This window comes from Gorilla gorilla, chromosome 11 (genome assembly GCF_029281585.2).
Source record: "Gorilla gorilla gorilla isolate KB3781 chromosome 11, NHGRI_mGorGor1-v2.1_pri, whole genome shotgun sequence".
NCBI classification, from domain to species: Eukaryota; Metazoa; Chordata; class Mammalia; order Primates; family Hominidae; genus Gorilla; species Gorilla gorilla.
In genome coordinates this window covers 118695552-118714294 of record NC_073235.2, presented here as the reverse complement: position 1 = coordinate 118714294, position 18743 = coordinate 118695552, and the positions used below count along the sequence as shown (strand labels likewise).

Below are 18743 nucleotides of genomic sequence, written 5' to 3'. Positions count from 1 at the left end.
ATTGACTTTTTTATGAAAACAGAATTTACTCTGTTATTTTCTGAAACTTGTTATGGGTATACTATAATATAATCAAATCCCATTATGATTTGGATTTTATTTATATTTTTGTTCTTGCAGTAATTCTGCAATGAACATTATGGATATAGTCATGTACTCTTGGGTGAGGGGATATGTTTCTAGAAACGGAGTTCCTGAACCAAAATAGACTTGCATTGTATTTTGGAAGATACTGTTAAATCAAACATTTGATGAGCCATGTTAACCAAGGTCTTTGGATTTGTATTCTGAAAACTAAGGGTAATATTTAATGAATTTTAATCAAGGGAATTATGTTACATTTTTATTTTTGATAGAATACTTTGGGAGGCTAGGCGCAGTGGCTCACACCTGTAATCCCAACACTTTGGAAGCCTAAGGCAGGTGGATCACTTGAGGTAGGAGTTCAAGATCAGCCTGGCCAACATGGCGAAACCCCGTCTATACTAAAAAATACAAAAATTAGCCAGGCATGGTGGCATGTGCCTGTAGTCCCAGTTACCTGGGAGGCTGAAGCAGGGCAATTGCTTGAACCCGGGACATGGAGGTTGCAGTGAGCAGAGATCGCGCCACTGCACTCCAGCCTGGGTGACAGTGAGATGCCTTCTCAAAAAAAAAAAAAAAAAATATATATATATATATATATGTATGTATGTATATATATATATGTATGTATGTATATATATATATACTTTATGTGGTTTACATTATCTATATTTGCTGTATTAGAAATTAAAACCAAAATTTAAGAAATATTAATTCATTTTAAAATAGTAATAAAGGAGTATATGTTAACATAAATAACATTTACTTTAAAATAGCTACATTTAAAAAAAGAAACAAAAACTTTTCTTTCTTTTTTTTTTTTGTGGTTCAAGCGATTCTCCTGCCTCAGCCTCCTGAGTAGCTGGGATTAACAGTCATGCACCAGCATGCCCAGCTAATTTTTGTATTTTTAGTAGAGACAGTGTTTCACTAAGTGGGCCATGCTGGTTCGAATTTCTGGCCTCAGATGATCCACCTGCCTCGGCCTCCCAAAGTGCTGGGATTACAGGCGTGAGCCACCGCGCCTGGCCGGTTTTTTGTGTTTTTGAGGGAGTGTGGTATACAGATTGTTAGAGGTTGTGACTACTTGGGTGGGATGGTTGTTGTCTGGATGGCATTTCAGAAAGGAGCTCATTGGAGCAAGTCTCTTTTTGATGGGCTGGCTTTAACAAACATGTTCATTGGCTGAGTTGTCACTACTGGATCAAACAGGGTTAAAACCAGCTCTGTTGCTTGTTACCATGTCTCAGTACAATCTGCCTTTTCACAGTAATGTGGGACCTTTTAAATAGTGAATTCTATACCAGCCCTGTCCAATAGAAATATACTAATAGTCACATTTGTAATTTTAAACTTTCCAGGAGCCACATAAAGTAAAAAGAGGTGAAATTAATTTTAATAATATATTTGACTTAGCCTAATACATCCAAAACATCGTCATTTCAACATGTAATCAACATGGAAAATTGAGATGACTTTCTTCACCCCTTGGAGCATCCAGGATTAATGAGATATTTTACATTATTTTTCCCATACTCAGTCTTCAAAATCCAGTGTGTGTTCTATACTTACAGCACGTCTCAATTTGGACCAGTCATATTGAAAGTGTTTGAGTAGGCGACTATGTCTAATGGCCTCGTTTTAGATAGTGCAGCACTGTACTAGCTGCTGGGAATACAAGGATGGAGAGAAGGCTTGGCTGCTCTCCAAGCTCTTAGAGTCTCAAGGAGGTATAGCCTTGTGAATATAGGACCAGGACTGGGATGAGGCAAGCAAGGCATGGACACAAAATTTAAGGACCCACTCCCTCTGAGGGAAGATTTTGCACTTGTGCAAACCTGAGCGTGAATACCTCCTTAAATCTTGCACCCTCGACACCTTATTTGCCTCACCCTAGTCCTGGCCCTGCCTGGGGGCCTTTTAAACTGCAGATTCTGGGACCCCAACCCCAGAGGTTACAATTGCAATGATCCTGGAAGGATCTAGGAATCTGAAGTCTCAGTAAGCATCCCTAGTGATTCTAATGCAGGTGTTTTGGATCATCACCCTTTGAGAAACTCTGCTTCTTCCCACAGCCTCAAGTGAGAGCTCCTTTACAAGTCAGTGAAATAACTTCCTTCTGTTTGGGTTGGGAGTAGATGTTGCTGAACTCATCAGTTCCCTATTTGAATTTTTAAGGAGTACAGTGGGAGTCTGAAGTGCCTTTGGTTTATTATTATTATTTTTTTGAAATGGAGTCTCACTCTGTCACCCAAGCTGGAATGTAGTGGTGCAGTCTCGGCTCACTGCAACCTCCTAGGCCCAAGCAATCCTCCCACCTCAGCCTCCTAAGGAGCTGGGACCACAGGTGCCCACCACTGTGCCTGGCTAAGTTTTTGAAGTTCCTCTTGTAGAGAGCTCCTTTGAATGTGTGTTGCTGGGCTTTTGGCCTGACAGGACCACAGACTGAACAAACCAGAATGCTAGTTTATTGCTAAACGGACACATTGACTATTTCAGGGACCAAAATGTAAAAGGCACGAGGTAGTGATGGAAAATGGGGTTGTGGAGGACAATGAAAGGCACGGAAGGAAGTGAATTGTTTGAAACGGGAAAGAGCAGAGCTGAAGCACTGAGTTCACTTATGGCTTCTTGACGTCATGTAGCTTGCTTGACATCGTCTAAGGCTCCCTCATACCTTGCCACCTTTACCCTAGTCACCTACCTGATTTCGGTGATGCTCAGGTAGAAAGGGAAGTTGTAGGAAAAGGAAGTTGTCTATGTACTGTGAGGTTGTGGTGCACATGCACACACTGTTGGATTCATGTTACAATCATGGGCTTTGAGATGTCTTTACTGGGGAATGTGAGGCGGTTAGAAATGGGGAGTATTTGCTTTTACCTATGCACATGTGTGTTTCTGTTTCCAGGTCTCCTCTGTGGTCTGCTTCCTACTGTCTCCTGCAGCTTCCTTCATCACTGGACAGTCGGTGGATGTGGATGGGGGCCGGGGTCTCTATACTCACTCGTATGAGGTACCAGGTGAGCAGCTGAGGAATGAGCAGTCACCAGCTTTATGCTGTGTCATGTTCAGGGGTTTAAAATTTATTATAAGTAGTTACTTAAGAGATGAGGGTGCTCTCTTATAGAACATCAAAATGTACAAAATGTTTATATTCATGATGTGATTTTTTTAATGAAATATTCCTAGTCACAGAAAATATCTAACTGTCTTTATTATAGAACTTAGCTTTTTGTGCATGCATAGGTTGGTGGAATTTGAAGCCTGAAAAATATTCTCAGTATGAGTATATGTTTCAAAAGAGGAGACAGAAAAGAGGCAAGAGCATGCTATAGTTTTAAAGATTTAATTCCATTTTGTTCCTCCAGTAAATGGCTTACATATCTGAGCAGAAGAATCAGGCCTGCTAGGTGGGGTGGGGTGCTATGGTGCTATTTTGTGCTCTCTTTGAGATATATATTGAATGAAGGCATATGAAATTTCTGTATTCATCATTTTTGATGTACAAAACCAGAAATTTGGCCGGGTATGGTGGCTCATGCCTGTAATCCCAGCACTTTGGGAGGCTGAGGCAAGTGGATCACTTGAGGTCAGGAGATAGAGACCAGCCTGGTTAACACAGTGAAACCCCGTCTCTACTAAAAAATACAAAAAAATTAGCCAGGCTTGGTGGCAGGTGCCTGTAGTCCCAGCTACCTGGGAGGCTGAGGCAGGAGAATAGTGTGAACCTGGGAGGCGGAGGTTGCAGTGAGCCGAGATTGTGCCACTGCACTCTAACCTGGGCGACAGAGTGAGACTCTTATCTCAAAAAAAAAAAAAAAAATATATATATATATATACATATGTATATATATAACAGTTAGTCAGGTGTGGTGGCGGGCACCTGTAGTCTCAGCTACTTGGGAGGCTGAGGTAGGAGAATCGCATAAACCCAGGAGGCGGAGATTGCAGTGAGCCAAGATCATGCCACTGCACTCCAGCTTGGGAGATAAAGCAAGACTCTGTCTCAAGAAAAAAAACCAGAAGTTTTATAAGTTTAAATCAAATATTGATATTACATGTAAATGCCTTTATGTGTGTGTGTGTGTGTGTGTGTGTGTGTGTGTGTGTGTGTGTGTGTCTCATGACTAGATAACAGAACTTTGCGGTTTGAAGGGTCCTAAAAGATCACAAAGTCTAGTATCCTAGTTTTATAAACAACAAAACAAATCCACAGAAGTTAAAAGGTTTATCTAAGCTAATAACTCTAAATCACTCCAAAAATGTAGTAAAGCGTATAAAATGCAAAGGTATTGAATTTCTGTTGTTAAAGATAATTAAGTGGCTACTAGCAAATTAATATATGGTTGATGTAACCCAGGTGAATCTGAATTTCATATCAAGGACCCAGGGTCTACGTACTCTTTCAGGTGCTGACAGTCTGATCAAGGCTTAAGGCCTTTTTTGCGTTAATAAATGATTGGTGTATGTGAGAGGCGAGCAAAAACTCAAACTGGTTTTCCTCTGCTCTCACAACGCAACAACCATTAGCACGGAAGACTTCTGTGACCAGTTGTTTGGGGTTACTTCCCCCGCACAGCAACCAAGCAAGCAGTTCTGCAGCAGACCCCAGCTGGGCGTCCTCTCATTCAGTTCTGACACTGGAGATAGGGTCAGATCCCACAGGCTGAGGGCTCAGTCCCACAAGATGCCCCCTGCTTTGGACACCATCACAAGTCTGGGCCTCTAAAACTTCTGACTGACTAGCTTCAAGTTGGGGTTCCCACGACCCCCTCTTTTGGTTGGAGTAATTTGCTAGAGCAGCTCACACAACTCAGGAAAACACTTCGATTTTCTGGTTTATGATAAAGGATATTACAGGAGATACAGCCGAAGAGGTGCACAGGGCAAGGCATGTGAGAAGGGGCACATAGCTTCTGTGTCCTTTTTGGCCCCACCACCTGCCAGGAACCTTCATGTGTTCAGCTATCTGGAAGCTCTTGAACCCAGTCCTTTGGGTTTTTATGGAGGCTTCATTACATAGGGATGGTTGATTAAACCATCAGCCACTGGTGATCAACTTAACCTTCAGCCCCTCTTACCTCCCCAGAGGTTGTGGGGTGGGTATGGGCTGAAGGTCCCAACCCTGTAATCATGCCTTGGTCTGTCTGGTGACCAGCCCCTATACTGAAGCTAACTAGGGGCTGCCAGCCATCAGTCAATCATTAACATATAAGAACACATCACTTTGGAGAGTCTAGGATATTAGGAGTTGTATGCGGGAGATGGGGTTGAAGACCAAATATATGTTTCACAATATCACAGTATAGAACTTTAATTTTACTTATTATTTTCCCCTCCCACATGTATTTCTTTACTAATAACATCAATGTGGTGATGTCCATAGGATACTGTGGTTTTAAGGGTCTTGGTTGGAAAGAAGAAATACCTACATGGTTTTGCCATATTGTTTTCTGAAAAAAATTCCAAGTAGTGAGGGTGGAGAGAATCTTTCCACTTCTCTCACACTAGAATTCAGTCACTATTTCTTATCGCAGGTTGCACTGTTTTACGTTTAGAAGGGAAAGAAATTTCAAATAGCTTCTTCCTTAGGCCTTCAGTGAAATGATTTTCTTTTGTAATTCTAATACTTTTTATCATTAAAAATATTTTTTTAAGTTTTTGAGGAAAGCGGGTACATCTATCTTTTAAGAATATACTGCCCCCCGAATAATGAGATTATTCAGCCTTTCATTATGGTGTTTTCTTTTAAGATTGGCAGTTCCAAAGTGAGAATGCCTAAAATGGAAACTTGGCTCTACCCTTATTAGCTGTATGATTGTGAGAAAGTTAATTTCTATAAGCCTCTATTTTGTTCCTATATGCAGGGACACATACAGTATTTATTTCACAGAGCTGTTGGGAGGATTAAATTAGATAAGGGACTTTTTCTTTTCTTTTCTTTTTTTTTTTTTTTTGAGACAGAGTCTCACTCTTGTTGCCCAGGCTGGAGTGCAGTGACATGATTTCGGCTCACTGCAATCTCTGCCTCCCAGGTTCAAGCAATTCTCCTGCCTCAGGATCCAGAGTAGCTGGGATTACAGGTGCCCGACACTACGCCCCACTAATTTTTTTGTAGTTTTAGTAGAGATGGAGTTTCACTATGTTGGCCAGGCTAGTCTCGAACTCCTGACCTCAGGTGATCCGCCTGCCTCGGCCTCCCAAAGTGCTGGGATTACAGGCATGAGCCACTGTGCCCGGCCTTAGATAATGCACATTTAAGTCCCTATGTCAGGGGCTGGGCACCATGGCTCACACCTGTAATCTCAGCACTTTGGGAGGCAAAGGTGGGCCAATTGCTTGATGCTTGATCCCAGGAGTTCAAGACCAGCCTGGGCAACCTGGCGAAACTCCGTCTCAACAAAACATTTAAAAAATTAGCCTGGCGTGGTGGCATGTGCCTGTACTTGGGAGGCTTAGGTGGGAGGATCACTGGAGCCCGAGAAGTCGAGGTTGCAGTGAGCCATGATCGCACAACTGCACTCCAGCCTGGGTGACAGAGCGAGACCCTGTCTCAAAAAATAAAAATTAAAATTAAAAAAATTAAAAAATAAAGTCATTTGTCAAATTGGATGCTTTTAGTCACAGCTCAAAATGGGCTCATCAGTAAAGGAATTCGCTGGCACATAACTGAAAAACAGGTAAGACTTGACTTAGTAGCTCACTGATCTCATCAAGGACAAGTTTTTCCCATTTCCTGTTTTTGCCTCCATGGTGTTGGCTCTATCTTACGGCAGGCTCTCCTCATTGCAGGATGGCTGCCTGCTGTTTCTATGTGTAAGGCTGATACTTTTGTGTTCATACCCAGATGCACAGAGAGAGAGAGGGCTGGAGGAGTGACTTTGTTCCAGAATTTCTAACAAAATTCTGAGATCCACTCTATATTCGATCAACTTATGCAAATGTCTATTTCCAACCAGTAACTGTGGCGGGGTTATAGTGCACTGACTGACTTAGCTTAGACCACATGCCTTGGTGCCAAGCTTCCCTGGCACCTTCTAGATCCTTAAATGGAAACAAGCTGTTGGAAAGAAGAGATGGGGACCTGGATGCTGGAGAGGCAAGTAGCAGTGCCTGGTACAACGTAAGGACACTATTTTTAGATTGTGATTATTAAGGAGACACTATTTCTTGATGATCCACAGTATGCGAAGCACTGCACACATGGTGTCACATTTAACCCTCACAACTTTAAAAGGAAGATATTGTTATATCCTTTAATAGAGGAGGAAACTGAGGCTCAGGAAGAGACATGTGCCCAAATTCAGGAAAGCTAACGTGTGGCAGACCTGAGATTCAAACCGAAGTCTTTTCTCAAATGTTTGCCCTAAGGATTTATTTTTTGGTGCTGAGAAAATGTGTGAACCAGGGAAATTAACAAGAGGATTTGGTGGGAATGAAGAGGGCAAATGAGATTTGCAAGTGACAGGAGGCTTTCCACTTCTTTAACAGATCATGACAACTGGCCCAAGGGAGCAGGGGACCTTTCTGTTGTCGAAAAGATGAAGGAGACCTTTAAGGAGAAAGCTAAGCTCTGAGCTGAGGAAACAAGGTGTCCTTCATCCCCCAGTGCCTTCACATCTTGAGGATATGCTTCTGTAATTTTTAAAAGCTTATAGTTGGTATGGAAAACATTTTTTCTGATTTTTGTTATTAATTATATCTATGGAAAAACTATTCCTGAAATATATACAGTCTTATGTCCCAATCAAAGTCTTTTAACCTATGATTTAAAAATGTATACGTAACAGAAATTAACATATTTTAATGATTTTACTTTTTATTTCTAAGAAAAGTATTTGAAAAATGGAATAATTTTAAATCAATGATAATTCTAGGGATCATGAACTCCCAGAAGATTTTATTATTTAATTGTAAAGGTAGAGGCCAGACGCAGTGGCTCACGCCTGTAATTCCAGCACTTTGGGAGGCCGAGGTGGGCGAGTCAGTTGAGGTCAGGAGTTCAAGACCAGGCTGGCCAACATGGTAAAACCCTGTCTCTACTGAAAAACAACAACAACAAAAACACAAATTAGTCGGGTGTGGTGGCACACACCTGTAGTCCCAGGTACTTGGGAGGCTGAGGCAGGAGGATCGCTTGAACCCAGGAGGCAGAGGTTGCAGTGAGCTGAGATCATGCTACTGCAGTCCAGCCTGGGCTACAGAGTGAGACTGCATCTCAAAAAAAACCCAAAAAACAAAAACAAACAACAACAACAAAATTATAAAGGTAGAAAATAAATCTAAATTGTGTCATAATTAAGATTATTAAAATTAGAATTACACAATGACTTATTTTTGGTGGCAAATACTTTTGGAGCAATAAAGCCTTATGGTATTTATTGATGTGTAGTTTCTTTTGTTTATGAAGTCAAATTGGTATAAATTCTCTTAATTCAAAGAAAAAGTTTTATATGATTTATTTTTGGCAGTGCCTGATTTGTGTCTTGATTTTCTGTCCAAAGTATTCCCTTTTTTCCACGTATCTCCTTTTGTAGGCAAAAACAAAATTTCAATTGCATGCAAATATATTAGGGTTCCATATTCTGCCTTCTGTGGCTCCAGTCTGATAGTTAGACCCTTATTGAAGAAATGCCTTTAGCAGATTGAATATGTTCATTCTTTGTCTTAATCAAAGTTCTTTCAAGTATCTGAGGTGAAATAGCTATTTTCTTTTTTTTAATCATTAACACTCACTCTATTTATTTATTTATTTATTTATTTATTTATTTATTTATTTATTTTTAAGATGGAGTCTCACTCTGTCACCCAGGCTGGAGTGCAGTAGCGTAATCTCGGCTCACCGCAACCTCCGCCTCCTGGGTTCAAGTGATTCTGCTGCTTCAGCCTCCTGCATAGCTGGGATGACAGGTGTGCACCACCACGCCCGGCCAATTTTTGTATTTTTAGTAGAGGTGGTGTTTCACCATATTGGCCAGGCTGGTCTTGATCTCCTGACCTTAAGTGATCCGCCCGCTTTGGCCTCCCAAATTGCTGGGATTACAGGTGAGAGCCACCACGCCCGGCCTGTCATTTACCCTCATTTTAAAGTGTGTGATTTACCAAGCTCTGGGGTTTGGGACCCAGAATCTGCAGCTTTCTCATGCTCCCAAGCAGGGCTAGCATGAGGGAGAGGCTAATGAGGTGCCCAGGGTGCAGCATTTAAGGAGCTATTCTCCATTGTCAGGTTTGTGCCAGTGCAGAATTGCCCCTGAGAGTGAGTGTGTCCTTAAATTTTGTGCTCATACTAATAATGTGGGAAGATCAGAAAGCTTCATTTTCCTCCCAGATAGCCCTTTAACAGTGGCCTTCTGGAACTGATATTATCATAACAACTGAGAATTACAAACCATGTTAGAGGGAAAAGTGGCCCTAATACAGGTTGGTGGAGAAGATGGAAAAGGCAGGGCTTGCTTTCACATGACCTGTGTTAATGACTGCCATCGACTCCTTAAATCTCCATAGCGTTGCCATTTATTTCTGCTTAAGGCACAGAACCTGCCTGTGTAGCACTAAACTTAGGTACAACTGCTTATTAGAGCTTCTTCTTAGACTATCACTGGACAGCTGGTCATTATCTATATTTTAGAATTATGAATTTATTATCCAGGACTCTTATATACATCATAATAGTATCCTGTCAATAACGTACTTTTGCAACTATGCTTAGTAAATTTTGTTGTAGAGTGACTGTTCTTGAATATTCTTAATAATTTGGAGCACCTACTATGTATTTAGCATTATGCTAGGAGTCAGACATGCAATGGTGAAAAAATACACATGTATCTTGTCCTTACTGAGCTTACAGTAGGGAGAGATTGAGAGAAAGAGAGAGAACACGAGTGCTATAAAGGATAAGGCCATGATGTCCATGGCATATAACTGAAAGACAGGAAACAAAATGAAAATTCTATATTTATGTAAAAAGAGTTTGTTGATAAAGATGACCCTTGTGAACATTATACCTCCCCCACACTAATCTTATGGTTTGTGGCTTATGTTCAGGTCCTCTGAAAAGCAGGTGCCCAGACATAATGAGATTTGCATGACACTTATTGGGCACCAGGCCCGTGAAGGATAAGGGCAGGGAGCCAGAGAAGGCAGCGATGGCCTTCAGACCATGCTGCAAGGCTGACCCCTGTAAAAGAGAGGGGAGAGAGGATTGGGCAGGAGGCATCTCAGATTGCAGCAAAGTGATGCTTTCTTAAGACAGGCTTGCTGAAAGTATGCATTGACATTTACAGTGGCCCACAGGAATACCAGCAGGCGCTCAGTGGGTCATGTGGATTCTCTACTGTGTAAAAGTAACTGTCTCCTCCTGCTGGTGCCTGGACAAAGGGAGTTCAGAGATCAGTTCCAGCATCAGTCATAGTTTGTAGCTCACTGGGACCTTACGTCCCCTGGCAAGAGCCTCCCTCTTTGGCACCAGGATTTCCAGTGCTGCTATTCTCCTTAAATCCTGCAGCAGATCATTGGGAATGATGGAATGCAGGGCCACTCCCAGTTTCATCTACTGGATCCCAGACATGGTCCCAAACCTACTGGGGACATGCATCTTTGAAGACAGCAAGCACTCCATCCTGGCCCTTCAGCTGGGTCTTGGTTGTTCAAGCCCTCTATGAGGCTGGCTGCCTATGGATGGTGCGGGGTGTGGATAGACAGTGGTTCCACAACCAGGGGCTCACTCTTTCGTCTCCTTCACTGGGAGGTGAGTCACCTGATTGGATGCTATGCCCCATGGGATTCCATGCCTATGGTTCAGGCTTTCTATAGCCCCCAGATAGTCATGGTGTCTGAGTCCCTGCAGGCAGGAAAGACAAACTCTTGCCTGGAAGAGGTATCTGTCACTATGAGGAGTGATGCAGAAACCACACAGCAATTTGAACAGGGCAAGTTAAAAGTGAAGAGTGATTATCACAGCAGATTGGAGTAGTGAAGGACTGGCTAGTAGGAAGTAAAAAGAACTTGAACATGAGAATAGCAGATATCAGGAGTAGCCTGCACCACTAGGACTAAGACTGAGAGCTCAAAGAAGAGCCTTGGCTGGGCGCAGTGACTCACGCCTGGAATCCCGGCACCTTGGGAGGCTGAGGTGGGCAGATCGTCTGAGATCAGGAGTTTGAGACCAGCCTGGCCAACATGGTGAAACCCCGTCTCTATGAAAAATACAAAAAATTAGCCGGCCTGGTGGCGGGCGTCTGTAGTCCCAGCTACTAGTGAAGCTAAGGCAGGAGAATCACTTGAACCTGGGAGGCGGAGATTGCAGTGAGTCAAGATTGCACCACTGCACTCCAGCCTAGGTGACAGAGTAAGACCCTGTCTCGAAAAAAAAAAAAAAAAAAAAGAAGAGCCCTCCATAGCACCCCTGGGGCTGACACCCAGATTGAGTAGGGAGGGCATGGCTGTGAATCAGTGGAGGGCAGAGAAGTCACTGTGGTGCTCTGCTGATGGAACTTGCTAGAAACCTGCCCTCTGGCGTCCTGGGGAAAACTGTACAGAGAAGTGTCCTACCAGAGGCCTCTGATGCAAAACTCGCTGAGGGAGGTGCTGGGAAGCTGGTGCTCCTTAGCACTCCTGTGAAGCAGTCTGCACTGCACGGGTCAGGAAGCAAAACCCTCTTCCTCCTCCAATGTCTCTCCATCACCCTCTCCCAACAAAGCTTCAGAGCCCGCTGGCTCAGGGGAACAACTTAGAGGACCCAGATCCATTTTCTCAGAACAGAGGAGCAATTACATCTGGAGCCTGCTGCTTGTCGACTGGCCGTCCTGTGGCCCATTGGTCTCCTTAAAGAGCAATGCCACTTCAGGGCTCAGCAATGATCTGTGTTGCAGGAAGGTTGGACATGCAGAGGCAGTGACAGCTCCGTTGACCTTGGTTAACGGGGAGTCCATGCTAATGGGCCGTCTACAGCCTGCCTCCATCACTGTGCCTGTCACACCAGTTCTGGGCTGTCCGGTGATGAAGTCCAGCTATCAACTGGCTGAGTTTTCTTGGCTGCTTGGTTGTTCTACACCTCTTCCATGAGGATTGCATTCTGGGGACATTAACGTGGGAGGCGGAAATGACGCTCCCCTGGAGCGCCCACTCCTCTGGGCTCATCCGTAATCCTCTACCCCAGACCTTGTTTCCTGGCCACTGTATATATTCTCATCTCGGGCCACTTTTCATTCCATTGTAGATACCAGTTGCACTTTCGCACGCTGCCCATTAGAAAGATTTTCCATCTCCACCATCACAGGGCCACTCCTGAATAGGGCTATAATGAAGTTCTGACAACTGTGAAGGAGAGAGAGGAGGAAGGGAATTGGGTAGGAGAAAAAAAAATCACAGACTGCAGTAAAGTCCAAGATAGAGAGGGCCAGGCAGATGGGAAGTCCTCAAGGCAAAGTCACCCATGGGAACCACCCTTGTCCCAAGGGAATAGCCTAGATGGACAGCAGGGCTGTGCTTGTCACAGGCCAGGAGCAGCCCGAGGGGAAGGCAGTGATGGATGGAGAGGGGCAGCAGCTGGGACCCACAGCCAATCAATTTTGTTTCCTGTAGCAAGAGGTCTAAGGGTTTCTTTTCATGGCTGCCACTTGGCTCTTCTGCAACTGTAAAACTTCACAATTGATCTCATTCATTTTTTAACATGACCTGGGGCTTGGCTCAAAGCAGTGCCACCTTGTGGTTAGTTTTGGAACACCAGCCTGTCTGGGCAGTGGCTTCTTAGGATTCAAGACCTGCTTGCAAAGCTTCAACTTGAGCTTTAGTTTCTTCCTTTGGTATTTCTTCCGCACTCCTTGTTTACAAGGATTTCATTTCAGCAAAAGAACCATCTATTGAAATAAGATCAACCAGTGGGAAGATTCTAAACCATATTCAGGAAAGGCATGCTACGTCAAAACTAGCGATTATTGAGCCCATGTTTTAAGACAGCCAAATCTCTAGGCTATTTTGGATCTTGTCCTGGACAACACTATTTCTGATTTGTATGGTAACCAAGGCCCTCTGTGGGTTAGTTTCAGCTTTCAAGCAGCCGTGGCTCAGTCTAGTGAGAGGCAGTCCTGCGTTCTGCCTGGTGGGAGTCAGAGTCTTAGGATTTGCCAAGTCCTGATGCCATCAGCATTCACATTGCCTTACAGGGGTCTCCTCCCCACTCCAAGATAGGTAGGCCCACCACCTGTTCTTGTCTGCAGCCTTCAGACTTGCTCTCCTTGAGGTCTTTAGTTCCCCAATAGGAAATATCTTGAAATCCCCTTCTTGACTGAGGCCACCCTTTGCTGAGGTTACTGACCTTTCTGCTTGCTGCTTCCTGGCATCCTGTTTCTCTGCTTATTTTGCCCTTTTCTGCCAGTTCCTTCAGGGCTCTTGTTGGATTCTCTCTTTCCATGAAGTACAGATTTTAGAGTGCACTGGAGTCCAGCTGCTTGGGTTCGAATCCCAGCTTCTACCACTTACTCGCTCTTGTGAAGGCATTGAGACAGCTGAGGAATTTGTATGCAAAATTACTGGTCATTTTGTTCAACGTGATAATGGCATGGCAGTTGTTATTATTTTTTATTTAAGAAATGTTGATTTCTAGGATTTACTTTAAAATATTCCAACTTAAAAAAATGGAAGAAGGGGGGTTGGTGAAATGAGATTGGCAACATGGTAATAATTGTCTAAGCTGGGTGGCAGATACATTATACATTATCTGTCTGCAGCTATATTATACATTATATGGTTAATTCTACTAGTCTCTCAATCTCGGGTAAGTTTAGAAGTTCCCCAACTAAAAGGTGTAAAGGTTTAAAATGTGTAAAATGAAAATGGCCTCATGAATTATGAATGAATTATTTGTATTCAAATAATTGTGGTTAGTTGTGGAACACCAGCCCGTCTGAGCAGTGCCTTCTTAGGATTCAAGACCTGGTTGCAAAGCTTCAACTTGAGCTTTAGTTTTTTGCTTTGGTATTTCTTCTGCACTCCTTGTTTACAAGGATTTCATTTCAGCAAAGAAGGCATCTATTGAAATAAGACCAACCAGCAGGAAGATTCTAAACCGTATTCAAGAAAGGTATGCTACATCAAAACTAGCGATTATTGAGCCCAAAATGAATTATTTGGATGGGGGTAACATGGGGAAGAGTGAGCTGACTACATATAAAATTTACTGGGGAGAAACAGGAGGGAGTTTGCACTGAGCCTCCCGTAGTTTATGGTGGTTCATGAGTGTGGCAGAGAGAGTGGAAGACCAGGTCCCAAATAGAATATACGTTTGATGGTGTAAAGCTATTGCCTTCTGACCTGGATTCTGCTCTGCAGGCCCTAGGAAGACCCCTGTACCCCTGGTCAGCCTCCCATGCTGGGTTAGCATTACCAGTTAGTCAGCTCTAGCATAAGCCAATTGGGTCATCGGAGGGTTGCAAGAAATGGACAATGTCATCCAATTATTCTATAGCATTGTTGTACCTGAGTTCATATGCTTTGAGTGGGGAAATTATATCCAGTTGGTAAATTTGGAAAAAAACTCAAACAAATCAGCAAAGTAAAAACAATACTCCTTGTTTCTCTTGCATATTTTGGACCATTTGGCTTTTGTTTTCATTTGTCTGGACTGAGTTACAAGTTTAGTCAGAGTTTGTAGTTCTAAGTATGACTCAACAGAGTCAGCTTTTTCAAATGTAAATGATTATCATGGACTTAAATAGCAAGGATTTGAAGAAAAAGAGTCATTTCTGTAAGTGATTCACAGTAGATGTAAGTTAGAATTTCTTACCCTGTAATTTTACCTTCTGCATGAAAAGCTATCTGTCAAAGGCTATTTTGTTAGATGTCTGGCTTCCTGTTCTCAGATGAACCAAGAAGAGAGGAACAGCCTATTTCTGGTTTTACTGAAGCCTTTTAAAAATCCTTGATGATTTAAGAAATACAAAAATACAGAGAAGTAGAGAGGTTCAATTAGAGTTTATAGTAAAAGATGAGGAGGAAGATAAAGTCCTCAGGTAGGTAAGACTTGTTGTGAGATTTAGCTGTGAGACATTGAATCTGGATTAGTTTCATTGCGATTGATTGTGAAGTGGAGGTAGGCTGGTATGGACATTAGGGGAATTGGGGTAAATGGATGCTTTTATCCAATTCTTTTCATTTTCCTTCTTTCTTTTTCTTTCTTTCTTCCTTTCTTTTCTTTTCTTCTTCCTTCCTTCCTTGTTCCTTTCTTTCTTTCCTTCCTTCTTTCCTTCTTTTCTTTCCTTCTTTCCTTCCTTCCTTCCCTCCCTCCCTCTTTCTTTCCTTCCTTCCTTCTTTCTTTTCCTTCCTTCCTTCCTTCCTTCCTTCCTTCCTTCCTTCCTTCCTTCCTTCCTTCCTTCCTTTCTCTCTCTCTCTCTCTCTTTCTTTCTCACTCTGTTGCCCAGGCTGCAGTGCAGTGGTACAATCTCAGCTCACTGCAATCTCTGCCTCTTGGCTTCAAGCAATTCTCCTGTCTCAGCCTCCCAAGTAGCTGGGTTTACAGGCGCCCACCACCATGCCCAGCTAATTTTTGTATTTTTAGTAGAGACGAGGTTTCACCATGTTGGCCAGTCTGGTCTCGAACTCCTGACCTCAGGTGATCTGCCTGCCTCAGCCTCCCAAACTGCTGGGATTATAGGCGTGAACCACCATGTCCGGCCTATCCAATTCTTTCTAACGTGTTGTTACCATTTTACTTGGAGGAATGAAACAGAAGACAGATATTTCAGTGAGATACAGAGCAGATGTTTTGATGAGCAAGCAAATGAGAGAGAGAGAGCAGAGACAGAGTGTGTGTGTGTGTGTGTGTGTGTGTGTGTGTGTGTGTGAGAGAGAGAGAGAGAATGGGCCTCATAGTGGGCTTGTGTGTTCAAATTGGAATGACAAAATAAATTGCCCACAGAATTAATTAAACTATGGAATCAAAACATCTGTAATCCTAGCACTTTGGAAGGCCAAGGTGGGCAGATCACCTGAGGTCAAGAGTTCAAGACCAGCCTGGCCAACATGGTGAAACCTTATCTCTACTAAAAAAAAAAAAAAAAAAAATACAAAAATTAGCCAGTTGTGGTGGTGCATGCCTATAATCCCAGCTACTTAGCAGGCTGAGGCACAAGAATCACTTGAACCTGGGGGCGGAGGTTGCAGTGAGCTGAAATTGTGCCACTACACTCCAGCTTGGGTGACAGGGCGAGACCCCGTCTCAAAAAAAAAAATTGCAAAATATTTTGGGTAACAATCGCTAGCATTTATTAGGTGATTACTATATGCCTGACACTGCTAAGCCCTTTCCATGCATTATCTCCTTTTAGCCTTACAAAAACTCTGTGAGGTAGTTTCATTATTACCAGCATTTTACAGTTGAGGAAACTGGCATGAACAGGTCAAGAAACTTGTTCAAGATCTCAGCACATGGCAGAAGTGGCACTGGAACCAAAGGAGTTTGGCTTCAGAGCCCCTGACCCCTGCCCTGTACTGAGAGAGACAGACCGGCACCAAGGACAATGAAGAGGTAATTTTGAAAATTTTTAATGGAATTTCTCAAACACAGGCTAAAGAGAATAGTGTAATAGTACCCGTCACCCCCAATTATCTATATTTTTACAAATTTGTCTATCTGTCCCCCTTGATTTATAAGTATTTTAGAGCAAATTTGAAACCTAAATGTTCTTTATAACCTTTTAACCTGTCATTTCAGAGCAAGCAGTAATTTTAAGGTGGTTGAAAATATGAATGTGAACACAAAGATGGGGCTTACAGTGGGAGACTGGTCCACCATGATAGCATATGAGAAGCCCATGTGACCACCATGAGCGTGTGCACCGACCACGGGCCATAAGAGATACGACTCAGCCATAGGCTACAAACATTTGGTTTGCTTGGCATGCACATTCCTCTCTTGTAAAATGATGCATCAGACTCTCAGAGCTAAATTCATTAAACCATCTCCTTTTCCTCTGAATCCCTGTCAAAAACAAATCTAAAACTTTGATTTGCTGTGCAACTTTGCCTGAAGGGAAATACTGGACTATTCTGGCCCTAGGCATTTTCAGCCATGCTGGGAGTTTTGTGTTAGTCTAGGCTGTGTATTTCAGCTTCTGGCGAGTTTGTGAGCATGACTTAGCATCCTTGTATTTTGAGAACTCTGGAAAGACGGATAACAAGTTTGAGTTTCTGGTTCTTCAAGCCCAAGGGCCAGCCTGGAGGCAGTGGGAGGTGCATAAGCACCTTCTGCCTTGTGTTTATCATTTTGCCTTTGTTGTCCTAACTCAGCAGCCTCAATCCTTCTTTTGAGATGGAGTCTCACTCTCTCGCCAGGCAGAGTGCAGTGGCGTGATCTCGGCTCACTGCAACCTCTACCTCCCAGATTCAAGCAATTCGCCTGCCTCAGCCTCCTGAGTAGCTGGGACTACAGAAGCATGCCACTATGCCCAGCTAATTTTTGTACTTTTAATAGAGACAGGGTTTCACCATGTTGGCGAGGATGGTCTCAATCTCTTGACCTCGTGATCCGCCTGCCTCAGCCTCCCAAAGTGCTGGGATTACAGGCGTGAGCCACCACGCCTGGCCAGCCTCAATCCTTTATATCCGCTGCCATCAAGCTGCTTTCATCCTTTTATTTTACAGGAAATTATTTATTTCCTTTTAAATAAATAAATAAAGATGAATATAACATCTTTTTTATTGTACTGGTATTTATTTTGGAATTGCTACTTGTAAGTGCTCTGGTCAGAAATTTGTGTATCTTGAGTGGTCTGCACTTAATTCCATATTCCAATGGGGGGAAAACCAAAACTGTGTCTCTCTTTTTCTCTCTCAGAGAAAAAGCCTTATTTTTTTCTTCCTCTTTCTGTTCTTTTTCTTTATTGTGGTGTAACTAATATATATAACATAAATTTTGCCATTTTAATGATTTTAAGTGTGCAATTCCTACTGTAGTTATAGACAATTACAGAATTGTCTGTAATTGGTAGAATTCAAATTTCTCAAACAGCAAGATAAATTCAAATATGCATTACCTTAACACTATACAAATTCGAATTCCCCAAATCAAGTATGTTTGAGAAAATATCTAGAGTACAGTGAGAAAAAATGGAATTAAATAAATACACAATTACTGGAAATCTATGTCAGCTATCACACATTAAATTCCTGCCTAGAAATATCAAATGGAATTTTTTCCATTGATCTGTATATATTTTCAGATTATCTGCGTTTTTTTTTTTTTTTATTTGAGACGGAGTCTCGCTGTGTTGCCCAGGCTGGAGTGCAGTGGTGCGATCTCGGCTCACTGCAAGCTCCGCCTGCCGGGTTCATGACATTCTCCTGCCTCCGCCTCCCGAGTAGCTGGGACTACAGGCGCCCGCCACCACACCCAGCTAATTTTTTGTATTTTTAGTAGTGACGGGGTTTCACCGTGTTAGCCAGGATCTCCTGACCTCGTCATCTCGATCTCCTGACCTCGTGATCTGTCTGCCTCAGCCTCCCAAAGTGCTGGGATTACAGGCGTGAGCCACCGCGCCTGGCCTATCTGGGTATTTTGAGCAAATTCGTGAAAGACATCTCTTTCAATGGTTTACAACCATACCACACTTTACATGTCATTTATTTCCACTTAAAGCCTATGTTTTACATTATATTTACATGAA

The 18743-nt window shown here is 42.8% G+C and overlaps 1 protein-coding gene across 1 annotated transcript in view; it reads left to right on the top strand.

Moving 5' to 3' along the window:
• Positions 1 to 8465, top strand: part of PECR (peroxisomal trans-2-enoyl-CoA reductase) — a 43147-nt gene extending 34682 nt beyond the window's left edge. The window contains exons 7-8 of the mRNA XM_004033177.5: positions 2993 to 3104; positions 7576 to 8465. Coding sequence (XP_004033225.1) covers positions 2993 to 3104; positions 7576 to 7661 — 198 coding nt within the window. The 3' untranslated portion in view covers positions 7662 to 8465. The remainder of the gene's footprint in view (positions 1 to 2992; positions 3105 to 7575) is intronic.
• Positions 8466 to 18743: the final 10278 nt, after the last annotated feature.